This window comes from Sceloporus occidentalis, unplaced genomic scaffold (assembly GCF_023333645.1).
Source record: "Sceloporus occidentalis isolate IW3139 unplaced genomic scaffold, rSceOcc1.0.p SCAF_5, whole genome shotgun sequence".
In the NCBI taxonomy this organism is placed as follows: Eukaryota; Metazoa; Chordata; class Lepidosauria; order Squamata; family Phrynosomatidae; genus Sceloporus; species Sceloporus occidentalis.
This window is the reverse complement of record NW_028316985.1, coordinates 158,848,364-158,875,384: the sequence shown is the minus strand read 5'-3', so window position 1 is coordinate 158,875,384 and position 27,021 is coordinate 158,848,364. Positions and strand designations below refer to the sequence as shown.

The following is a 27,021-nucleotide window of genomic DNA, read 5'->3' as shown; positions in this document are numbered from 1 at the left end:
TAATATTTATCAGTTGATAAATGTGAGTTGCACACTCAGTCGGATGTTACTCTGAAGCCCAGTCATATTGAGAACTACTCACAAGTAGGATCAGTTGTGCACTGTTGTACTGTTGGTGGATCTTAAACTAGTATAAGTATACACTTGGTTGTATTTTAGTATTTTTCTAAAAGGTAGATTATATTGAACTTGCCCATCCTGGTGTAGCTGCCTCAGCTCCAGAATGTATAGTGAAGGCACAGACAGAAAAACAATCACTAAATTTGCCCTACATGTGATGTCCCGATCCCAAGTCTATACTTTCATACTGTCTGACTATGGTGCCTGCATGCTTATACCTGTAAAGGTAATTAAACTCTTTCCAGTGAGAGAGCTCAATGGGTATATACAAATAAAAGTCAATGTATTTTCAAGGTAAATGGAAGTTTATTCTGTATTCTTTATTAGATATAAATTATGTCAAATTGTAATTAGGCTGGTCCTTGTGTTAAACTGTTCTGCTTTTGGCTGACATATCAAAAATGGCTCTAACAGTATTACTGCATCTGTTAAGGAACTGTAGACTGTTTTTAATGTTCCAGTCCTGGATACTGTTCTGTGAGTGCTTCGTTTGAATTATTGAAATGTTGAGTGCACATTATTAATTATGGGTGCACAACAAATTCACTTCAGTACATTTGGTCAAGTGTTCACTGTTTCCAGTCTTGTAAAATGAATCCAACCAGGGGGGGGGGGGGACTGTAAAAAAAGGCAATAGTGCTGCTAGGAATGTTTCAGTGTTTCACTTGGAGCTCAGGGTTTGCTGGAGTCCCATCCTCTGCCTGAATAAAGACTAGATACTGAGATATCTTGCTGCTCCAAGGCATGTTTGCAATGCCCAGAGCACTTATAGAAATAACTCTCACACAAACAATTATTCTTAGAAAAACAAGGGGGGGAGCGGGCCTAGGTAGCAGCATCATTTAAAAAAATGAAATTAAAAAAAAAAACACTTATCTTCAAGGACTGGGGGAAATATCTCAACATTCTTCAAGAGAAATCTCCAATTTTCAGGTATCAAGGGATTTTTCCAGCATTTCCTAAAGTAATCTTGCATTTTTGTATTGAAGCCATGTGCATCTCTATGCTGAAGTGCTTTGAGATGAGGCACAAAATGCATGCTAGAGTTTATCAATCCATTATTAAACAAGTTATAACATTACAATCCATTATTAAACATGTTACAATATTAAACATGCTACCAAGTTATGATGATCATTTATCACAGCAGGAATATACCTGATGAGACAGAAATTACCTGTGAAGTCGGAAAGTATGTTAGCCATCTTTCTATATGGATAGCATACCAGCCAGGAATCAAACATCTTTTCTGTAGAATCTTTAGCTCAGAGGGTGCCCAGTCATCTGAAGTAATCACTTCATAGAAATTGAATTTAAGAGCAGTGGAATCATCATGAGAACGTTGATGCTATTGACAAAAATAAATATATATATTGTGTGTATGTATATGTTTTCCAACTCAGGATGACATACTATACATCTGAGGAAAAGGGCTTTGGTCCATAAAACCTTATGCCATGATAATTTTTTTATTCTTAAGACGACACAAAACTTTTCCTTATTTTTTTCCCTTTAATTCAGATGGCTACTGATATATCGAAACACTGAAAAATAGAAATCTATCTACTGAAATTCATGCTTTGGTAAATTCCAGATTAGACTACTACAATAGGTTCTGTGGAAGGCTTCCCTTGCAGATGGTTTGCAAACTGTAACAGATACTAAATTTGACAAGTGATAACAAAATGCACCTGTTCTAAAATATCATCATCATCACCATCATGCTCTAGGTTATGCCTTTGTAACTGCCAAACAGGATTCCGGTGTACACAATTTTAAAAATACAAAAAGTCAACATTAAAACCAAATTAAATTATTTACCATATTAAAAAAAATTAAAAGATTTTAAAAAGTAAAAAAAACACAAAACACAATTTCTCTTACAACTTTATCCTTAAAAGCCTTCAGGTATAAAAGCCTGAGTAAAAAAAGTCTTCACCTGTGATCAGAAGGACAGCAAGGATTCCAGGGACCTAGGGGCAGCCTCAGAGAAGACCTTTTCTCATGTTTCCACCAACCATACCTGTGATGGTGATGGAACTGGGAGAAGGCTGTCTTGTACAGATTTCTGGTCTGGGCAGGCTCATGTGGATAGAGATGGTCTATCAGATATTTGCATCAGCCACTAGTTAATTTCCAGGTTGAACACCTGTGGCTACTTGTGACTTTAATATATTTATTCAATTACTTTTATCTAGCTTTTTACTATTATGATGGATTTTAGTCTATATTGTGTCTTGGGTACAACATTGAGAGAAAAGTGAGTATAAATGAATGCAAATTAGTACATCAATATTATTTGAGGGAACAACCTTCCCTATAAAACATCCCTACCCTGCAAATGAAACCCTTTTCCATCTTATGTTGGCAAGAGAATCTCTAATGAAAGCTACATCTTCTACATAGGCTCCAAAGTGGTACACACTATAAGTTGGATGATTAATTCATGTTTGAGATCCATAAGCCCATTTCAATCTGTCTGTGATTCACTGAGACCCTTTGGTGGTGCACAAACAAAGCATGAGGTCACTTCTACTCCATATTCTGGGGCGAGAGAGTGACTACTTGGACTGTGAACATGCCACTGTTGCATTAGAGCTATAGATCACAACCAAATTCTCACACCAGCATGAGAGTCTATTGCTAGATTAAGGTATCTGGTATCTGATTTCTACTTTATTGAAACAACAGAAGAGACAATTCTTCATGCTTTCTCATAAATTGCTGGTAAGAAAGATGACAATATTAGCAGAGAAGGAATTATGTAGCTTCTCCATCTAGGGTTTAGATATCATGGAATAATAAACCACAAGAAAACATCTCCCATCTAACAAAGTAATGATATGATTTTGGTTTATCACTTCAGATAACTCAGGTTCTTTTCTAATATACCTGATACCAGGAATATGCTCGGTCTGATGGATCAATGAGAATGGTGATGATTTTTGCCTTAGGAATCAAGGAGGCAGCCCTTTTGGGGGCATCTTCTGAATGAAAATAGTTGGCACTTTTCTCAAACAAGATATCAGTGGTGATGTTAGAAGGGGTAGGAAAGAAGGTCATGTACCTACAAATAAAATAAAACAGCAGCATAAGTTAGAACAATTCTTGTTTTGGGTGTTCATGAGAGAAAGCTAGAAAGAGAAAGAATATGGAATTGAAATCAAATATAAACATTTATGAAATGAACAAACAAATAAAGACCACAATCCTCATTTAAGGTGCAACTAGTATAGTTTAAGAATGTGAAAAATGTAGTTGGCCAGAAACCACAACGTTTTAACATGGATCATGCTTGAGATTTGGCCATTCTAGCTAAGACTGCATCTGAAGGGCAAAAGGTTTGCTACTCATGCCTTTGGGTATAATCAGACTGTTAAATGGGCACCTCTCTCCTCCTTCTTCACTGACTGGACATTGGAAAGGAGGCACAAATGTGATAAAACTCACATGCCACCTAGGAGAAGTGCCATGTTCACCATCTGTTTATACAATTAGGCATCACCTGTTGCTCAGGTTGCTCAGTCTCTGAAAAGAAAAATGTCTCATTGAGCTTTTTGCATACTGCTGCACCTATAGCTGAATAAAACATCCCCAGAGCTCAGCAAATTACTTTAAAATGCAGGTAGTTACAGTTGTTGTCCCAACATCAAAGCAACTAGTTACTGTCTTAATTATATTTTCACTTTTCCATTTCTCAGAAGCTATACCAAAATTTACTATAAACATAAAAAGATAAATTGTACCAAAAGAAGTCACTGTTAGTTAAGTTACATTCATATTGTCATATAGTTACTTGGTTATTTGTAACTAGTTACTTTAAAGGTCTGATCATACTTATATTTGTAGGTGTTTAGTCTTACAAGATATCCCTGAGGATTACTGCATTGTCTTAACCTTCCATTGTTGAATTCAGTTGGCACCAACTGATGTAAGCTGACAACTAAGGGGGAGAGATGGAAGAAGAAAGAGCAACTGAGACTTTTTAAAAGCAGCTGAAAAAGCAGGATGACAAATGATTAATCAGGGCCGTCACTATCAAACTAGGACAGTTTTGGGTATGCAGTAGGTTTAGGCCTATTATTAGGCTTAACAAAATTGTTGCCTCAGGCAGCCAAAGTAGGAAAGTAGAAACAATTTGTTAGTCCTGACGTTTCTGCTGCTTTTTGTGCAACTCTCCCATCTCTTCAAGAAAGAATTAAGAGGCAGTCCACTTGGGATGGGAAGGGACACTATTTTGTTATTTGTCTTGGGTCAGTCCTAGCAAGCATTATCTTCTAAAAGTGGGTGTTTGAATTATACCTTAGAATGATACTTCTGCTTTGCTTTTATTCCCTTTCCTAATGATTGCTGACATCAAATTTACTTTTCCTGCTTACTGATAGTAATTCATAACTTATTCAAGACAGCCAGTTAAAAACAAAGTGACAGAGAGAGAGAGAGAGAGAGAGAGAGAGAGAGAGAAACAGCACTTGTTTGTTAGAGATATAAATATTGGTATAGTAATGTCAAAGAGAAAAGAAAGAGCAACATTTTGGCAATCATTTCACCAGTACAGACTAATTTCTAATTCATTCTCGCAGCACCATGTACAGAAAATTCATCTGGAAATTATGTAGATGTCAGAAATATTTCGATAATTGCTCCTCTGTGATTTAGCGTATGCTAACAATGGACTATTTTGTGTGTATTATTCTTACCAGTCAATTCCCTTGTGATAGTTGTTTCCATTAAAGAACTGAACTTCTTCAAAGGTTTTTGGACTAGGGAGATTGCTAATGATGGAAGGATGCATAAGGAGAAATAAATAAAGTGCAGTTGTTCCTATAGGGACAAAAGACAACAACAGAAGGTAGGATTATACCACAGTTTAGGAAAGGACAAAGGGTGTAATGCAGTTAGAAAGGGCTTTGCAAGAAATATATCCCCAAAGAGGTAAAGAAATCCCAGCTATGGAAGAATATGTTAATATTATGTAATTTTACATCAATCGAAGCAAAAACTTTTTTAAATTGCTTTTTACTTGAATTTTACTCTCTGATGAGTTAATGAGGCCCCAACTGACTTGAGTGGCAAGCGTGTCTACATGTTTAAAAGAAAATTTGTTCTGGGATCTAAGAAATCTTTTCAGCCCAATAATATACTTTCCAGATGTGTTATCTTCGTGTGTGTGTGTGTGGTTTGATGTGCTTCTGTCAACTCTTAAATCTTTGTTCAAAATAATATCTACAATGCAGTCTCATTCACACAAAATCTATTCCCTCTTCATGGGCCTATAGTAAATAGCCACAAATTCACATCTTGTGTGATATTCATAACAATCTTGTGAGTCTGGTCAGATGAAAAGAAAGTGCCATCCAGGTATCCAAGTGTGCTGGACATAAAATGCCAGTTTTGGGATAAAATAATAAATATAAGTTTAGCCAACTCTTAATCAAAATGTTTAGTGCTAAGAGTGTGTTACTGAGGCCCAGTACATACCTCTGGGAAAGGGTATGGTGGCAGTGGCCTGTTTGTATGCGGAGAGATGCCGCAGCAGCCAAACTGCCCAGCGTCCCTCTGCCTCAAAAAGAACCTGGAAAAAACAGGTTCTTTTTGTGACAACGCTGGCACATCACGAATGCACCATTGGCTTACTCATGACATAAGGGACACACAGCAACGTGTATACGTTGTCCGTCCCTTACATCAAAATGGTGGCACCTGTGCGATGAGCTGCCGCCATGATGCCACCGCTGATACACCATAGGGGTTGGGAGTGTGTGGTTAATTTGCATTCCCGAACCCTAGTATCGGTGCTGCTATGCACCTTTTTGGCCCGTCGGTACCGGGCATGAGTTGAGCAAAGCAGGATTATTTACTATTCAGACTGATTGAGCAATCTGGATATTATACCAAAGTGAAAGAAAGTCTGACAGTACAGTACGTCTCCCAAGTATTGCAAAAATAAAAGGAAAATACTGGAGAGGAGGAAGGAGGGGAGTTTACTCACTGACAGGTCTAGCTTTCAATCTGGATCAAGAATTTCACCAGCATGCTGCAATTACAGTGCTTGGGGAGCGAGATGGAGAGGAGTTATCTTCTCTCTTTGATTCTTTCCACCAGTTTTCTATTAGCAGCAGAAATATCTTTGGGAAAGTTTGTTGAAGTTTGGTGGCAGTTTCATATTAACTGTAGCTTGTAATTCCCTTTCCTGCATTCTACCAGCACACAATTTTCAATGCAACTTTTGCAATGGATTCCCAACCCCCTTACTCTGATTTGTTGTTCATTTGCAAAGGCTTCTCTGTTGATCTCTGTGTTGTTTTTGTAGGCAGAGACACTCCAATTCTCTTCTTTTTTTCAGTGTTGACCCTGCTTTTAAAACTTTTCATTTGATCTCAATCTGTGACATTTGTTTCATACATATTAGTGAGCAAGCACTACTAGCGTAGTTCTGTTCACATATTAATGCACTCTTTTAAAGCAAATTTTAAAAGTGGATAGCACAAATACCTATGGGCTCACAGTCAGTAATTTGGAAGGATTAAGAACTTACGTAGGGTTACTAAAGGGCTAAACAGACTGGTGTTATATGCCAGTGTGGCACAAGGAGAAGAAAAGATGGCAGCTCCCCACCAGATCTTGCCCCTTTCTCACATCCCAGCAAGCCAGCTTCCTCAAGCAAGTCTGTGACTGGAGCTTGCTGTAGTGCATTTAAATAGTTGATTTTTATTTCTTTTTTATTTTTAATAGTGTGTTTAATCTGTTTTTATGTTTTGTTGGGTTTCTATATAAATGTTACTGGCAAACATCTTAAATGCATTTTGAGGCAGAAAGACAGGAATACTACTACTACTACTAATACATGATGTAGAGCATATTGCAGCCAGTCACCTTGAATATACCTGTCTTCATACATAGACACCTGTTTTCAAAAATGTGTTTCTTTTATTCATTTATCATAATTTTAAGGATACTCATAAAAACATAATTGTACACATTTTAAAAGAAGAATAACATGAGCTTTAGTCTTTTTTCTTAATGTGATACTGGCTCACAGTATGGCTCAGGGATGAACCTTTTACACAGCACCTTCCTTGCCTTCTTGATTTCTTTCTCATCAAAATAGAAACAGGCTATTTTGTTTCTGTCTTTAGATCACATCATATTTACTCAGGAGACCACTTGGATCACAGAGTTTCTCTCTTTTCTGTACCAGATTATATGTTTCTCCTTCTTTATCAGTGTTGTCTCTTCAAAACTACAGACTTCAGACAGTTCCACAATAGTGAGAAGAGAAGCATTTATATAAGAAACAGCAGGAGTGATTTTACAGTGAAGATTGTTCCCTGATCCTATCTATGGATGTTTTATAGATGAAAACAAAATCACAGCTTTGCTGAATTCCATAAGTTCTTAAATTGACCAGAAAAGAGGGAACTCTTGAGAGAACAGTACTTTCTAAATTTCTATGTGAAAAATGACTGTTCAAGAAAAATGATAATACACGTGACTCTTTTAGGATGACAGAATGTGGGTTACATACTTCACAGTCAATACTTTTTCTATAGTCTCATAACTAAGTTTGAGTCATTTCACTGCCCACCAATGCCTTGTAGTTAAGTAATGGCATAACAAACCACAATCCAGATTCACAGAAGAGTAATTTGATGCCCAATCCTGTTCAATGTGGACTCACATTCACCAAGGGTATACTAATCCAGCAGTCTATGTATTTCACCAAGATAAAAGGTTATGCAAATTGCTTGAGGGAGAGAAAGGTTTTTTTTTTAAAATGTGGTTCTTTTTCAAGGCTCTTATAAAATTCAGCAAAGTTTCCATACAGTCCTTTCACTCACTATATTTTATCACTAGATGGGAAGTGTTGATATATTTTTAAACTATAGTGCAACATTAGATTACCTGTTTTCTGGGGTCCAATCACAAGAAACTTTGGTAAGTGGTCACATGTTTTCTCTCTAGACCAGATATCCCTATGGCGTCTGTCATCACATGGATTCTGAGTGAAAGAAAAAAGTTAATTACTTCCAGAATATAACCAGATAATCAATGGTCTGCTCTAATGAAAAGTCCCATGTAGCAAAATTTGTTTCTTTCTATGCTGGAATACTTCCTCTACAATCTGACTTGAAATCTAACATGATGTCAGAGCTGGTCTTGGAGTTCAACTGCAAGATGAAGCAACCCAATAATTGTTCAGGATAAGATGGAACATTACCAAGTAGTTAGTCTGACAATTCATACTACTGTTAGAGTATTTGGCATCATTCTTTGACATACACAAGTTTGCTTAGTTCCAATGAACACATCTACTTTTGCATTTGCTTAGTTCTACTGAATTCTCTTAATATTTTCAAAACTATGCTACCTAATAGAAACTGCCTTGTGGCTCAGATCAGCCTATTGATATATGCATACATCATTCTGCTCTATGCATGCAACAAAGTGTTGATAGTAAACAGGTTCTGTAATGTTCCTTCCCCCATACATTTCAGCACTAGTTTGTTACTGTTGAATATGAAGAAACTTGGTCAGCATACATAGGCTGGGAAATAGATTGCGCCATATACTAGCATGGGCATCCAATGCAGCCCCCTGTCAATTCTGTATAGAGAAGAAGGCACATTTCCTAGCAGAGCTATTCCTATCTTATACCCTTTTTTTTGCACAGTTTTTCTGGAAAAAAAAGAAGTAAGTTTCGCCTTTGGTTTCTGCTGGGGTTTGATTCCAGGACCCCCCCATGGATGCCAAAATTGATGGAGGTTCAAGTCCCAGTAGGTAGAAAAGCAGTGAAATGATGTCCCTTATATAAAATGACAAAAATAAGATTTGCTTTTGGGATTTCTATTATTTGTGAATATTTTCAAGCTTTGGGTGGTTGAATCCATGGATAAAAAGAAATCAGTGGATAAAAAGGGCTGACCCTAAATAACACTTGAGAAGCATTCCCAGAAATCGCCCCCTGGGGAACACATCAGGAACGGGATGGGGATGCTCGGCGGTGGTGGCAGCGTTCTTGCTGTGCAGTAAAATGCATTCCCCACTGCCGCCTGTCCCCAGAATGTACTGTTTTGGGACTCTACAGGCCCGTTCCAGGACCAATGCAATAAAGTTCTGGGAAGGACTGTGAAACTGTGGAGGGCTGCTAGGTTGTACTGACCTAGATGTACCAATGAGCTAACTTTATATAAGGTAGCTTTCCATGTTCCTGGGTTTCAATCCTACTTCTGCTGTAGTAGGAGTGGGAACTGTGTAGCCTTCCAGTTGATGTTGAATTGTAACTCTTAGCAGTTCTCAGCATTGGCTGTGATGACTATGCAGTTTAGTATGCAGGAGTGGCAGTTTAGCAACTTCTGGAGGGTCACTTGATTCCAACTCTTGCACTATGTACTCTGATAGACTATACATTACAGTAGTAGAATAGAAACTCTTTATCCCACAGTTCAAGTAACAGTTAATGGCTGTTTATATGCACAGGACTGATTCTACAGGTTGTTCATTATCATTGTTTGGTTGGGAAAAACATGTGATTGCCTAAACCAAAATTATGAACCCTTGGGAAAATCGTTCCCATGACACTACTATAACTATTACTATAATGTAAAGTGGGCACAGTACTAAGCAGCCATTTTTTGTCAGTCACAAATATATAGTAGGGATCTTAGTCTCTTTCCCACTGTGAAGATGGCCATTGTAAGGCAATCTTTGCCCCCAAAGTACTAGCCAGGTCTCATGTTTGATTAAGAGAGAGATTGATTTTTTTCTGTTTTAAAAGAAGTGATCAGTAACATTGGCATGCAAACTTAAATTTTTCAACTTCAAAGCCAGGTGGCACATACATTTCCAAGATAAAGTGTTTAGCAATATTTAATATTTGCATTTGCATGTTGACATAAAAAGGGGAACAAATCATAGCTCAAGATTATTTAGCAATTTCTCTTTTGGCCATATGTTAATAAGAAATAAAAATGTGAGAGGAAAATGAAAGGAGCCTCTTCAAAAGAATTATTATGCTGGAATTTCCTTTGTATGAGATCCTGGTATGCAGTGGGCTAGATATTCAGATGGTATTGATCAAACAGCTTTATTACAGCCTACAGACACTATGGCTTGAAGCAAGTGGGTAATCCTTTCTAACAGCAATGTAAATTGTAGTGAAATGTCCCTTTTAAATATATAAGGAGCTGTCACATCAAATCTGACCATTGTTTCATCTTCCGTCTTACTATTTACTAGACTTCACTTGAAATATGGACTTGAAAAATCTTCCTTTCCTTTCGTTCCATTTCCAGAAGCTGTAATTGCTACATTTCTATTTGGTCTTTTCTTATTCTCTTTCATTACAGTTTATTTTATTTTTCATTCCTGGTTCAATTCAGATTATAATGTAGCTCCAGCTTATCTTCAGATGGCTGTATCCTTGGAATTATCTGTTCAAACAGCACAAGCTTTTCAGATGGTTCACTCCCCCCTTAATGTATCAAGATTTCCAAGCAAATGTCACTGGAAGCTACTTCCAATGGCAGTTTTCACAGGGAAAGGAATAGGCATGGTGAGACTACAGGTCATAAAGGAATCCTTCTTGTGTAGTAGAGAAGGCCAGCAACAGGCCATAACTAGAGCACTTGGAAGAATTTTTTCATACTAGACAATAATAGTACTATGATTCCACTTTAGCCCCCATGTCAACATTCTGTGGAATTCTGGGATTTGCAGTTTAGGGAGTGGTATTTAGAGTTCTTATCCAGAGAGCTCTAGTGGTTCACCAGACTATAAGCCCCAGGATTCCATAAAAATGTTGCCACAGCAGTTAAAATAGATTATTGTTGTATAACTGTGTCTTGTGATAGGCCCTAAGACTGAGTCTAATGAAAGAAAGAAAAGCTGGCAGAAGGTGTTTGAAATTTTGAGGAGGTACTCATGAGAAGCTATTCTGTGTTTCCTGTGTAAGGTAAAAATAAATCCTCCCCTTCATCTTTCCTTTTTAAACAATTTCTGAAAAAGATCACATCAATTTTTTTCACACAGATTTTTGCTTAGACAAAACTTGTTGGGCTATTATGAGAAACCCTATCTCCCTTTATGTATCAAATGCTCTCTTTTTGATATCTTGATCTATTGCAGTGCTAAGACTGGCCTCATCATTAGCCAGACTGAGCCAACTGCTTCAGGCAGGAGATATCAGAAGACATCTGTAACAATTACCCCCACAACCATTCCTTCTGATCCCTCAGGCTATTTTCCTCTCCTACAGGACATTGCAAAGTGTTCCACAGAGCCTGTTGTGGACTCTGAATAGATGGCTGCTCTCTGGTGCCTGTAGAATTATACCAACCTGTTGCCAATGTAGAGGTACAGTATGTTCAAAAACAGTCAGTTTTTGTCCATGGAAGGTGGGGATGAATAGGTAGGGAATCGGATCTTTGACTGAAAATTCCCCCACATCTTGGGTCTATCCTGCACAGTGATATGGCAGCAATTTTATATCATAACACCAGTTGTCTGCTGAATCTGCTTTTAGTTCATCAAAACAAGTTAATGCAAAGCTTCTTTTATTTCTAAATTAAAAGGCTAGGGAATCTCTCTGCTCTGCATTCTCTCTTTCTCCCTCTCTTTTCTGATGAATAACAGCCAAGCTAATAGCTGATATTTGCAGCCGGGCTCCAGGCAGGTGTTAATGAAGGTAATATGACAGCCAGTTCCTTATCTGTTAGCTAATGTATTCATTGGCCAAATTGCTGACTTTGAAAAGGAAATTAAATGAACTGAGCAGGCCATTTAAAGCTGATTAAAATGTCTTAATTGGTAGACATTGCTTTTCTAATTTTTCCCCAGCAGTCTTCCCTGCAACAACATCGCAAATGAATGTGGGGCTCCTACTGTTCAGTCAGCAGGGGGTTACCTGCCAAAGCGGGTCTTTCTGCTCAGAGAAGAGTTCAAAGTACTTGTGAGCCAGCTGAACTGGTGGGAGGGTCTGTAGCTTCAGGTTAGTCCAGCTTTGAACAAAGCTGGCCAGGTTGACAAATGTATATAAACCTAGACGGTCATTCCCATAGTTTGACAAGTGAGTCATGAAGATACTGATCTGAAAAAGGTAAGCAGAAAAACATGTTTGTTAGTTGTAGCACCAGGAGGATATCACCAGATGGCAGCAACTGTATTTTCAACCAGGAATTCAATAGGTTACTGTTTTAAAGCGTTCAACAACCTGTCTGCATCTGTCACAAAGATTCATTTATGCAACGGTGTACATGGGCAGACTTTTGGTTACTTTAAGGAAAAGGTCATATCAGTTATTTGCAGCCTTTTTGCATGTAGCAGTTTGTAATCCCAGTTGGATCACTTTGGTTAGCTGTAGTTTTTTTCCAAAATCTTCCATACTTTTTAACTGCTAAATACATAGAAAGGTTTGCTGATATTTTGAGATAAGCAGTCAAAGGGAACCGGGGGGGGGGGGGGGGTCTAAGCAGTGTCTACTTAATTCTTAATTCCATTTCCTACAGCCTCCAAAAGTGTGGATTATATCACACAAAATTTTTAACAGAGGAAATCACATTTAATATGCAGAAAATAATATATTTGCACAGAAATGCCGTTTGCTGTGCAGAAAATATCTTCAAAATATGACAGTATCAGAAGGCACAAGAGACTTGTATAGTTTGTTAGAATCCCCAAATGTACTGTCTGTCTAGAAAAAGTGCCCTCAGCAATGTAGATTCATTCGACAAAAGATGGCTCTTTCACTGGGGAAATGAAACTAAGCTGCAACAGGCATATGTTTCTAATTGCTCAAGTGTCACCATTTTCTTGTTTCCACCTTCTGCTCTTGAAAATTCATGCCAGCTGAGAATTGCTGTCCCTTTACTTTTTTTACCCATTTGTGGAAAGAAGTCCATTTTGATCCATTTGTGGATCAAATCTTACTGCCTCTCAGCTTTCCATGGCTAAACAGGGATTTGAACCCTGGTCTCCCATTATTCTAGTCCAACACACTAACATCACCCTCATCCCAAGGTCCAAATTTACAAAGTCCAAACATACCATAAGTTAGTTTTCTCTAAATCTAGAAATATACATACACATAGATTAGAAAATGAATACATTATACATACGTACAAAGCTGCTTTATAGGAATCATTTTGTAGTCATGAACAATTGACAAATACAAAACAAATTATGACAATTGCTAAAAAGTGTAACAATGCATGAATCTTATAATTTTTTCTTCAAAATACAGAGAAGCAGGGGGTTGACCTCTCCCAGTTGCCTGCTTAGGTGTGCTCTAGAAAAATGTATTGATTCACCTTTTTACCTTCATAATTTCATTATAGTTTCTTAAACTGAACCTATAACATATGGAACAGTTATTATTTGAAGGCTCCTCTCCTGATCAATCACAAATGCATCCTAATTTTGGGGGAAAAAATTCCTATGAATACTTTTTTTCCCTTTTAAATGATCCATCTGGATTATTTTCAATGGGGCTTGCTATTTGCCTTATGTGGGGAGGGGGGGTCCAGAGTGGATCGCCTGCATAAGGCAAGGGTGCACTGTATTTACTCTTGTATTTCAAATGTCACTTAAAAAAATGTTTTCCCCAAATGGTGAGAGAGTGAGGATCTGGGAATTTCTCTCACTCTAATGTTTCAGGTATCATTTCCTTGATTGTGTTTCCTTATCATGAAGGAATAAGAATGAGTGGGGAAAGGTAATGGAAATGGGGAATGGGGGACTTTTACGAAAATGTTACCTCCACTCTAAAAGAAGCTTACTCTCACATCATAAAAAGTTCACCAGTGAGTTAATTTTCACCTCAACCTTAAATCTGCCCACAATATGTCTGGTTTTTCTAACATGAAGTTATTATTTATTTAAAATTTCACAATAATTCATAGATAGGCTTCTAATTTTATCAGAGCCAGCCCATTGTAAGCAGCAATGATCTGTCTAAATATTTGAAAGAACATTTTTCCTTGCTAATATCTCTTCTACATTCTTATTTTATTTCTTTCTCTCCACGATTATGGTTTTTCAGATAGTGACATCTCTTTCAAGTAGGAACATCATAAAGGATAATTCATGCAGAGATAAAAATTAACTTTCATGAGTGCAAAGTCACTGTTTTATCAATAAATGTTCTTTATCTAGCTTTATGTGGATTCAAGCTATTTAAAGATTTGTTACTTGCCAGTGTGTATAACTAGATTAACCAAAATTATGATGTATATAGAAAATGAGTTAATTACACAGTTTTTAAGAGATAACAAGAGCAGTAGCTGATTATTATATTTTACTTTTGTTCCTAGCAGAATTACTTCTGAATTAAACAGAGTTAAGGATTTTGGTGGAACTACAAATGTATGCCATGATTGTAATTACAGAAAAAACATGCAAAAGAGTTGTAGTTATTATAGAATGCTTTGGGTGGTGTAATGAAGAAGTAAAGATTTATTCCCTCAACTTAGAAGAAATACAGTGACTCCTTAGCAATACACTCATTGGAGTAGTATTTTGTCATAGTATGCTAAAGGACACTCAACATGGAAGAAGAAAAAAAAACAGCCAGACTTTTGCATTCACTGGGCTTTATGTTTTTTTCAGAGTCAGTGTGTGTACACTGAAGTCAATTTTCCCATGCATATACAAGAGTAGGTGACTCATGGAGGAAGGGGTTTATGGCAGATAAAGGGGAAACAGTGATTTGTCTGAGTATAAATAATGATGCATAGTGTAGTGGTTCGACTAGGACTTTGGGAAACCAGGATTCAAATCCTATTAATCCATGGAAACTCAGTGGCTGACCTTGGGCAATTCACACTTACCCTCACCTTTAGAAGATGGCAATGGCAAACCACCTGTGAAGAAATTGTGCCAAGAAAACCCTAGGATAAGGTAGTTATACGTTGGAATTGACTTGAAGGGACAACAAAGTAGTGATGCACCTCCCTTCCTCATTATTAGCTCCTGTAAAATAAAATTAGAGAATTGCTATGGGGGTAAATGCTTTGGGTCTTTTCAGCATTTCCTAAGGAAGCTTGGAAAAGATTAAATCCAGAATTACTGTAACTCTTCACTCTTCGACAGCCAATACATTTGGATAGCCTTTACAGTGTTCGGGGGGGGGGGGGGAATAAGGGCAAGGAAGGCTTGCATGGTAGATTCAAGAGGAAGATTCAGAAGAGGCCTCAGTCTTTGATTCCTGTGTACTGGGAGGAAAGATTGTACCAGAGTGTAGAAGTAGCATGTTAATTATAATGGTTGAAAATATCCCTATCATCTGATTATTCAGATGATTGGGAAAGATACTAGGCATACTGGTGTCAACATATAGAGTTCTTCAGCATATGGAGAATCTTGTTCCTATCAGGTTCCTTCTTCAGTGGAGGTGTTTAGTGTAATAAACCAAACATACAGATACCCCTTTGCAACACATCCAAATGGAAGACCTCCAGGTGAGATCTGCTTTGGAATACTGTGTCCAGTTCTGGACACCAAGAAGGTTACAAGCAAGTTGGAGCACATTCAGAGAAAAGCAGCCAAGCTGATCAAGAGAGCTGGAAACCAAACATTATGAAGAACCACTTAGGGAGTTTGGCATGTTCACCTTGAAGGAGAGAAGACTGTGGTGATATGATAGCTATCTTTAAATATCTGAAGGAATGTCATATTGAAGATAGAACATTGAAAATATTTCTGCCATGGGCATAAATGATAGCAAATGGCTATGGTGTGTAGGGGTGTTATGTTTTCAAAACAGTTGAAATTAATGATGAGTGGTGGTGCAACATAGGGCTGATCCCACCTGAATGCATCTCTGATGGCTATTCCAATAGCTTGGGGAAGTTTCTCTTTTTGAACTACACTTTCCAAAATATGCTAGCCATCATTAGTTGGGGATTTTGGCAGTTGGGAGTTCAAAAAGCAGATGAACTTTTCCAAGTTCTAATTATTCCACCTTGAAATGTTTCACTTCACGTTGCATCTCCCAACCCCTGGAATCCCACAAACATATTTACCAAGGCTGCTCCAGTCTGAAATATCCCCACACAACTGCTACCAAAGACTGTTCCACTGCTGGAGTGATTGTCTCACCTTCATCTATACCTTGCACTACAAAATGCATACAGAGTGAATGACAAGATAAAGGGAAGTTAACCAGTCAGGGGAAAAGAAGAAAAACTGAGGCAGTGTAAAAAGAAAGGGAAGACACATGCATGCTTTGAAAAGGAGAGAAAGAAAGAAGCAGGCAAATACAGAAAAGAGAAGGTGAAGAAAGTGGAGGCAAACACATGAGCAACATGTGAAAAAAAAAGTTTTGGGATGGAGTGGAGAGAAGGTGCATTTGTTGAAATTTGGGAAGAGTTTGGTTGAGATACAAAAAAGATGGGAAAAGAATTGAAGAAAAGACAGAATAGGAAAAGAAGGGTGGATGCACAAAGCAAGGGCACAGTGAGGGAGAAAAGTGAATTACCCCATTCTTCCTAGGTTCACCTACTGTCTTTTTGGCTTTCTCCTCATCCTCCCCTTTCTCCTGCCCTTTCGCTGAATTACACCATTGCCTTTCACTCATGCCAGAGATGTGTGAGACAGCTTTTTCTCAAGCTGTTTCTGAAAAGGTACTGACCGGAAGAACTGGAGGCAGTGAAAAAGTAAGGGTGGGGAAAGGATTGAGAAAGAAAATGGATGGCAGATCTGCCTGGTAGTTGTGATGAAGGAGGGAGGGGATGGGGAGTAGCAAAGCAGAGAAAGGAAGAGGAGAAAGAGCACAGGAGCTAAATGAATCTATTGGGCAATATAAAGGAGGGAAAGAGAATGAGATTGGGAAGGCAAGTGAAAAGTCTACATTTAGGCCACAAAAACCAAATGCAAAAGTATATGATGAGGGATACTTGGTTTGGCAGTACTGCATGTGAAAAGGACTTTGGGATTATTCAGACTACCTTCTGCCCACTCCAACTTCACCCCGATGCTGGCATCATGCCGCCCACCCGCCCAGAGGGCGGGTGGCATCACAATGTTTTTGTGGCACAACATTTAGACATGCTGACCAAAGAAATGGGGAAAAGCCGCCGCCACAGTGGCAAGGGTGGCTTTTTGCCAGCTCCAAAAGGAGTGGCTTTCTGCCGCTTCTTTTGCAGCTGACAAATTTCTGGATTGGACATGCAGTGTGTAATTGCTGCATTCCTGATCCGGTGCTGAAAGGGGCAGCAGCAAGCTGTTCCTTTGGGGCCATCTGTTTAGCCCCAAAGTTTCCAATCAAGAGAAGCAATAGTCCTGTTATATTCTGCACTGGCCAGGCCATTTAGTTTTGGGTACTTCATTTTAAGAAGAATATTAGACAAGTTGGAGTGAGTTCAAAGAAAGATAACAAGGATTATTAGTGATTTGGAGAACAAAATATATGATGAAAAGTTAAAGTTGTTGCACATGTTTTGCCTGGTACAAAGAAAACAGAGCAGTGACGTGACAATATTTAAATACCTCAAGAGCTGTTACAAAGAGGTTTGTTCTTTCCTGTCCCAGAGGGGAAGACCCTGTCTAAATAGTTTTAAGGGAAAGAGGAAGGTTTGGGTTGAACATTAGGAGGAGCTTCTTGACAGTAAGAGCTGTTTGATGATGAAACCAATTGCCTAGAGATGTGGTGGATTCTCTTACTTTGGATGACATTTTAAAAATGCTGAACAAGTACTGGTTGGGGATGCTCTAGCTGGAGATTATGCACTGAACAAAGCTTTGGACTTGATGGCCCATGAGGCCATGCAGCCCTATGATTCCATGCTACATGTTCTGCATCAGAAATCTGGTAGAAAGTAACTGGTTTTGGTAGCAGTTCCATACCTTTTTTTATAATGTACAGTTCTGCTCAAGATAGCCTGAGTGGTGTAGTAGTTTGGGTGTTAGATTGTAGGACCCTGGAGACCATAATTCAAATTCCTGCTCAACCATGGAAACTCACAGAATGACCTCAGGCAAGTCACAGCCTCAGCCTCAGGGGAAGGCCATAACAAAACATTGTCTGAACAAATCTTACCATGAAACCTCATGATAAATTCACTTTAGGGTTGCCATAAATCAAAAATGACTAGAAGGCACATAACAACAACAACATTGCTCTAAATCCTTGTGAGCATGGAACTGAACTGGAGCCTTGGAAACCTTCTGTGACCTAGAGATCTGCTTTCACACCCTTTTCTATTGCTGTCTAGAACAGCTGTGAGATAGAAGCCATTTGCTTTCCATTTTCAACTTCTGCCAATGTGCCACTTCCTTAACAGTGGGTTCACAGTGTTTAAAAACATGTCCATTAGTTTCCTAAATTATTTATCGAGCTTTTAGTACATCCATGAGGTGAGGATGGACAGAATTTGAAAGTAGAGTCTCCCTCATGACCCATCCATAGCTATGTTAGCACTGTATCCACTTTATTTCACAAAAGGTCATTCAGACTTGCTTTTGTCTTCCTATGAGCCTCCTATGAGTAACGTGGTGAACACACTGTAGTTTTTAAGTCAGTTGTAATCAACTTAACAATAATTTTAGTTTTGGTTTACATTCTATAAAAAGTAATGAAAATGTTTATCAGAGGGCTTTCAGAGAGTGTCAAGGTGAGTCACGGGGTAACATTTTACAACATTGCAGCCAACAAAAAGAAAGTAAGTAACAATTCCTCTTACTTTCTATCCACTTACCTCTTAAAATGCTATAGAGAAAAAGCAAATGTGAATGAAAATTCCCATAAATAAATAAATAAATAAATAAATAAAATATTTTTAACCTGCTGTTTGGCTACGTTGCACCCAGAAAGTAGTTTTTAAGGGGATATATGGTGTTACAAAAAGTTGTTGGATTCAAGTCCTTGCCAATATAGCCAATACTGAGTATAGAGGGAGCTGCAATCCAAGAATATCTTGAAGGTCATACATTACCCATTCCTGCTGTAAAATTATTTTCAGCCAATCATGAAAATAAAATTATTTCAACCTTAAATGACTAGTACTTTCATTTAATTTTGCTTAGTCATATGTAAATATGTTGTCTGTCTGCCTGCCTGCCTTTTTCCCCTCTGGCTTTTTTTACATCAGAGAAATGAACTATATTCAGTGTCACTTCCAAATTTGTTTCATATTAATGTCAGAAAGAGTGCAAGAGCATTCATTTCACTTGGATTTGGATGTTATCCTACATGGCATTGCCATTATGCCAAATCAAAGTGAATTTGATACTCACTGCCTTCCATCTCAAGTGTCTTTGGTAAGCTGTTATGTAACCAAATCCACATGGGCATGTTAATTTGTCCTGAAACCACGTAAAATGCTTTCTGTCCTCACTCTAGGGGTGCGAGGTAGGGATTGCAGGAGGAGATAGCTGTTGCTATTTTGAGGAACACCACTGTTGATGCCAATATATCTGTGCTTGCAGGATGCAAGTTACATGTTCCCCCATACACAATGCTAAAAGGAAGATTTGTGTTCATTCATAGCTAACATGTAGCCAGTCCCATGAGGTCTGGCTATTAGAATCATAGAATCATAGAATCGTAGAGATGGAAGAGACCACAAGGGCCATCCAGTCCAACCCCCTGCCATGCAGGAAATCACAATCAAAGCATCCCCGACAGATGGCCATCCAGCCTCTGTTTGAAGACCTCTAAGGAAGGAGACTCCACTACACTTCGAGGGAGTTTGTTCCACTGTTGAACAGGCCTTACTGTCAGGAAGTTCCTCCTAATGTTGAGGTGGAATCTCTTTTCCTGCAGCTTGCATCCATTGCTCCGGGTCCTAGTCTCTGGAGCAGCAGAAAACAAGCTTGCTCCCTCCTCAATATGACATCCCTTCAAATATTTAAACAGGGCTATCATATCACCTCTTAGCCTTCTCTTCTCCAGGCTAAACATCCCCAGCTCCCTAAGTCGTTCCTCATAGGGCATGGTTTCCAGAACTTTCATCATTTTCTCAATGTCCTTTTTTAATTGTGGTGCCCAGAACAATATAATATGGGGTATATTATTATTATATTATTCTGAATATACATTGGAAAATCCCCAAAAATCCCTTAAAGTGTTCAACTGTTCTGATCTGCATAATGGTTGAAAAGCACACCCCAAACCCCAACCACTCAAAAGCATTGCATTCTCCTCACATGCCTTTTATACCATACTGTAGGATTTTAGGTCAGAAATCTCTTCTCTTAATTTTTGTTATATAGCATTACCCATAATGCATATGGGTAATGCTATATAAATTAAACACCACAACCAACAGTACTCTGATGCTAACAATCGATAGAAAACCTGTTTATGTTGTAGCTGAACCATAATTAAGAGCCACTTAATTCAATTGGATTTACTCCCAAGCACATATATGTAGCAATGGTTGGCAACCTGTGGCCTTCCCCATGTTGTTGGGACTGTCATTCCCATCATCTTTCACTATTGACTATTTTGACAAGCATTGATGAGGGATGTGGACCAATAACAGGAATCCTCACATGTTTAGGACTGCAGTTGCAAGTAGTAACCCATGAAGCTATGTGAAGCTGGTTAATTACTATTGGCCATTTCAGTTGCTTTTTAGGAGTTATTAACATTTCCTTTAACTGACAAAATGCAACCAAAGTTACATCCTACATCTGGTGATTTAACAGGTTCCCAGAATCTCACTTATAATATTTGGTTAGTGAATTATTAATGAGCAGGAACTGTTTTGACTTGGGACAGATGAGCTTGTAAACACTGATCTTCCCAAATAAAGAGCGCAGGTAGTGACTTCATTAAAGCAAGTCTAAGAGGGCAGCTGTGTGAACAAAGAACAGAAGGCTCTTGCTATATTTCATCCAGCTACTGCCTGACAAACCATTTTTCTTTCCCTGCCTGCACAGGCCTAATTCATTAAAAAGGCAATGCATGCTTAAATACAGTGTGATTAAGTCTAGGCTAAACATACTTGGATAATATTTTGCCATATACTGTGGACTATCTCAAACATTATGGAACTCCTAAGGCAGTGCTTACTAAGAAAGTAGCAGCACCCAGTAAAATTGAATGAACAGTTGAATCCAGTACCTAACTTTTCATAAATAAGAAGTGCTGTGACTTGAACCAGGATTGATCTGTGGTAGGGAACAATCCTAGAAAACTGAACCTTTTTTTCCACAGCTCAACAATAAGGAAGGAGATAATTTGAAAAAGTTACTCTTTTTGGAATTATATGCTGCATCTACATGGCAGAATTAGTGCCGTTTGAGATTTCTTTAACTGCCATGGTTCAACACTATGGAATTCAGGGATTTGTAGTTTTGTCAAATATTTTGTCTGCTCTGCCGGAGAGCTCTAGTGTCACAATAAACTACAAATAACAGGATTCTATAGGATGGAGCCATGACAATTAAAATAGTTCTGCAGTGTGGCAGTAGTGGTAGCTTCCAGAATCTCACAGGCTATTGCCACACTGTCACATGAAGGAGACTGGATCGAAATCAAATTGGATCCAGGTTTTTGGAAGGTGAATCGTTTGGGAACTTGCACCATCCCAAGAGCTTAAAATAGTTACTTTGAGTGGCTATAACTTCAACAATCCTCCAGACAACATGTCCAGCAAGGGGTGTATCCACATTGCAGAAATAAAGCAGTTTGACACCACTTTAACTGTCATGGGTCCATCCGGCTGAAATCTGAGATTTATAGTTTGGTATATATTCAGTCTGATCTGCCAGAGAGCTCTTGGGCCTCACCAGACTACAAATCCCATGATTCTACAAGATGGAGCCATGATAAAGTAGTTTAACTTCTTTACTTCTGAAGCGTGGATACACCCTAGCTGGGCATGTTATCTGGAGGACTGTGGAAGTTATAGACCCTCAAATTTTCTAAGCTCTTTTGGATGGTGTAAATTCCGAAATGATTCATCATTCAAAAACCTGGAGCAAATCTGATTTCGATCCACCCTCCTTCAAGTGTTGGATATTATGGGGAACTTTTATCTTACTCTCACAATTCAGTGAGCACAATACAAGTTGAAATCCAAGGTTGGGTAAGACCATCTTGTTTCTCAGTTGCTTTCACTGACACAAAAGCCAGTGTGAAAATGCCATTTAGGAACCAAGAGTCATGTTGCCTTATGAAGTAGCAGGAGGGAGTCTCTTAGATCTCTTTGTCTCCTCTATAAGTTAAATTATCTGACATACAAACAGGCATGCTGTTTTCATTGTTTTTACTGATGGGCTTTGCCTTTGTTCACAGAAACCTGAGAATAAAAACAGTATTTGCAATTTACAATTTCTCCTAGGGAAGCCGTTTTACTGCTTCCTTTTCTTTTTCTTTAAGCACATCATTTGTTCCTTTCTGCACCTATTACATAAAGTGTAACCAATAGGACTTTTTCATGCTGTAATGTTTTGTGTCATTTTCTTATGTGCATTAGTCTTCTGCTCTTTGATGCCTCAAGCAGAGAGAGACAGAGTGGGAAACAACAGTGTGTTATCTCAGCACATGGATTCCAGATGTCACTCAAGGGAAAAATGTAGACCTGTCAAATCTGTTAGAGTTTTTCCAGTAGCAGACATCTGCCCTCTCCCTGGGTAACCTCCATCTCCTGAATGCCACCCACCACATTCCAAATTCTTTCTCCATTAATACCTCAAGGGTTTTACATGGGTGGTTTTGGCATTTCCTGTGGCAAGTTCTACATATGAAATTAATGGGACCAGACAGAGGAGGTGGGCAATCTTCCTGTATAAAAGAAAAAGAGGACCACCCCAGAGAAAGTCATGAAATGAAAACCACACAGAGAGAATTTGTCTATAACTTTAGAGTAGCCATGGAAACTATATGGCTCTCCAGCTGTTGTGGCCATTCAGGAACCCTAGGCAGCACAGTCAATGGCAAGGAATGCTGGAAGGCTACATGATTCCCATGCCAGTTCTAGAGGGGGGGGGGGAATCAAGATACATAGAACTCCCCTCTTTTAGAACAGGGGTAGAAATCTTGTGGCATTCCATACTTCATTGGATTGTAACTTCCAGTCTTCCTTCTTATTGGCTAAGTTGACTAGCCCCATTGGGAATTGCAGTCCATTAATGTTTGGAGGGCCACATGATTCCTATCCCTGAATGAAATTTTGGCTAAGGTGCTCTTATGACTAGATTCTCAATATGCTTGCTACCTTTGTGGAAAACAAGCAGCCTACTGGACATTTTAACTTAGAAGACTGGGGAAGTCAGGAGGACATGGGAAAAGTATATATAATATTATGTATGGTGTAAAGAAAGAGAAAAATAAGTTGTTCTCCCTCTCTTGTAATACTACAAAACACAGGCAATAATGTCACTGAATGGTGTGCGATTGGAGACTTACAGAAGGACAGTCCTATGACTGAAATCAAATTAAATACTCTGAATAAATGAAATAATGTAGTTCATACAGTGGGCAATTCAGCTGTGCCAGTTTAGATGCAGTGAGGATTGTCAAACTATGTATCTTTAAAAAGAGATAGAAAAAATGATGGAGAATAAAATTTATCAATGGCTATGACAAATTCATGTTGGATTTGATGATCAAAAGTAATAATCACCCCTCATGGCTCCTTCTGCCATGTTAAAGTTAGGCCTGTTTATCCATGTTGTAGCTATGTTGGGGGCTTGGGGTAAGGGGAGGGAGGTAAGCAGCTGCTGGGAATTATGGTGTGGTAACCAAGATCATATAGTGCTTGGCTTTTCATAGGAATGGAATGTGAAGGGAGGGAGAGGGTGAATCTACAGAGGGGACTGAAAAGAGACTTACCTAGTTAACTCAAATCTGGCAAAGGATGGGTTACTGTGCTGATCTTTTCAATAAAATCTTTCTGGTTTACTCTATGAAGGTATTCACTGAGCTGGACTGCATCCACATGACAAAAATAATGGAGTTTGACACTGCTTTAACTGCTGTGGAATCCTGGGATTTGTAGTTTGTTGTGGCAACAGAGCTCCCTGAGAGAATATTTCACAAAACTACAAATCCCAGAATTCCATAGCATTGATCCATGTCAGTTATAGTGGTGTCAAATTGCATTATTTCTGTAGTGCAGATGTAGCCTTAGGCAGAGGCAGGGCATTACACTCATCAAGACCATATGGTAACTCAAGGGAAAGACATCCTATCTTTCACTTATACCTGTACCTGAAACCACCAGTAGCTGGAAAACATGAATGTAAGAGTCTTGTGTGCTGATGTGCTGTTTGTGAGCTTGCAGAATCATCTGGTTGGTCAACAAAGGAATAGAATACTGAACTGGATAGACCTTTGGTGTGTCATCATGTGTGGTTTCCTCCCGTGGAAGGGGAACATTAATACCCCCCCCCCCCCCCCCCAGATTACAACAATGGTTGCTGTTCACACATGGACCAGTTCTTCTTCTTCCAGATTCTTATACCATGACTCTTCCTTTGCTCAGGGTCAAGCAGAATGTTGAAGAAAGTAGGACATAAGCCATAGAAAAGGACAAAATCCTGCAGAATCTGCCCATCCTGTTTGAGAGTAACTTCAAAAACTGCCATCCTTTTCTTGGTAGATATAAATTATAGGTTATCCTCTCTCTAGGTCATGATTTATGTATTTCCCTCTTTACTAGGTGTCATTCTGCTTGATCATCCAATACAAACCCTTCTCTGGCTTTCACAGAAAATCTCTTCTTCCTCTACATGTGTGACAGAGATGAAAGTCTTAGCACAGATCATTTCTATGAAGATAACACTGTGAGCTGTCCTGAGAACCGCTTTAAAAATGTATCCCATTTTTCAAATATGTGAATATAATGCAATTATTTGTTGTCTTGAATGAAAACATAAATTCAATTTTTCATGAGGAAATTAATAACAGAGTTCCCCAAGAGCATTCATTACATTTCCAAGTGAATTACTCAGATTTTGATGCTGGCTGTATGGGAGTGCTGGATATATAGCCTTGTCTATAGTTGTGATCCAAGCAATGGCATTTTAATTTCCCAACATCAGTTTGTCAAAACGTCCCAGACCTGTAAATTCCATCCTATTTTAGCCCTGGGTTTAACATCAGTAATCTGTCTTACTTGAGGAGTTTATACTTATAGCATGCCTTATTACTAAGACCCATGAGGAGTAACAACCCTGACAAAATACAATACATGCATGAAGAATATGAAATGTCATCTATCATACAAAGATACATAAATATGACTATTAGAGTTCATAGTGGAACTTATGCCTGCCCTGGGAAATAGGCTAAAATTGCAACTTATTATTCTTCTATAATATTGTAGCACTTTCTTATAGAACCACATTTTATTGATGACTTAAAAATTGCCCTTTTCAGGAACTTTTCCAAGACAGAACAAGACAAGGGCACAGTACTAAGGACATGAAACAGTGCCACTTGTTGGATGGCGGTATTGCTTTGTTAATCCTTACAGTCTGTTTCACTTCTGATATTGCTTAGATAATACAGACTATAATTCAGCAAAGCCAGTCTGGAAACAATGTGAGGCAGTGGAATGCCATTTAAGGAGAGGGCACAGGTTCATATTCCTCATACACATGTTTCATGGTACTCATAATTCTTCAGAAACACTCATATATTGGTAAGGATCATATCCAAGCAGAAACCCAAGCTATTTTGAGATTAAAAATTGTCTAAATTTAGAGTTTTATCTGTGAAATAATATCAGAAGGATGCATTTCATATTTGACCTTTATTTTAAAAATATTCAAAAATCATGTGTATTTGTTCTGACATTCCTGAGATTCTCCCTGGCAGCTTGTTAGTAATGTACATAGATGTAACTCTAATTTATGCCAGCATATGTCTGGTTTGTTGTTGTTGCTGTTATTGTAATTTTCTAGCAACCTCACACAATGACCAAACTATCCCCCCTCCCACACACACACACCTTTTATCTTCTGCATTTCCCCAAGCATAGCCATTTAGTGATGAGCAACGATCAGAAGGATGGTATGGAGAACAGCAAGGACGTCATCTGGGACTTCTTAACAAATTATTTTAGTTACTTTTGAAAAATTGGAAAAAGTAATTTTTCAAAAATGGCAACTAAATTACTAACCTGTTACTTTTATGGGTCACAAAACTATGCCAGCCATAAACTACTGTTTTAAGCAACTTTTCTGGCTCTAGACCAAACACTCCCCTATCCCCCTTACAAGTATTACAACAGTGTGACCATGGTAGTAGAAATCACCATGGTAATAAGGAAATTTTCAGAGCCTTTCCCTGTGGACTTCCTTCTGCTACCCTCCTCAAGAAATTAGGATTTCTCCCATAACCATCCAAACTGTACAGAAAATATAAAATATCATACAATTCACAACACTCTTCAAATTTGTTCCTCCCCCCATGTGTCACTAAAATTTTACATCCAGTTTATGTTTTACTTTGCTGGCAATAATCTTCTCTGTTCTTCCTTTGAAAAAATCTAAACATCACATCTATATGTCAAGTAATGTTACATCTCAAAATTGTGAAAACCCCAAAGGACTCAGTGTTTATGGAAGTGCTATAATACTGTGATACTTATGATTTTTGCATAAGAACAAGAGAGTATGACAGTCAAAAACTTAACAGCAGCAAAGGAATTGTGCTTGGCTTTGGAAGGAAATTAGTAATGGGATTACTGAGATGGAGGTTCACTTTATGCACCCAGTTTTTTTGCACTTATATGCAGCACAAAATGGCCCCCTGCCTGGCTAATGAATATTGTCCAGAGCTAGAAGGGGATTCTCTGTCACACACACATGTACTAAGGATCACCCAGAGCCTGGAAGTACTCTTTCCAGTGCCTATGTTACATTGTGGTTGTAATGTCACTCTTTTTGTTGTATTACTAAAACCTCTAAGTAGATGGGCAACATAGGGCTGATGAGATAGGACAATGA

The 27,021-nt window shown here is 38.4% G+C and overlaps 1 protein-coding gene across 3 annotated transcripts in view; it reads right to left on the bottom strand.

The window, feature by feature from the left end:
- LOC149313033 (N-heparan sulfate sulfotransferase 4) overlaps positions 1-27,021 on the bottom strand; it is a 164,792-nt gene that overhangs the window by 11,108 nt on the left and 126,663 nt on the right. For all 3 annotated transcript variants that reach the window (XM_089527066.1, XM_089527067.1, XM_089527068.1), the window contains 5 exons: positions 12,026-12,208; positions 8,026-8,122; positions 4,821-4,944; positions 3,013-3,187; positions 1,298-1,468 (listed from right to left, as the gene is read on the bottom strand). In XM_089527066.1, coding sequence (XP_089383192.1) covers positions 1,298-1,468; positions 3,013-3,187; positions 4,821-4,944; positions 8,026-8,122; positions 12,026-12,208 — 750 coding nt within the window. The remainder of the gene's footprint in view (positions 1-1,297; positions 1,469-3,012; positions 3,188-4,820; positions 4,945-8,025; positions 8,123-12,025; positions 12,209-27,021) is intronic.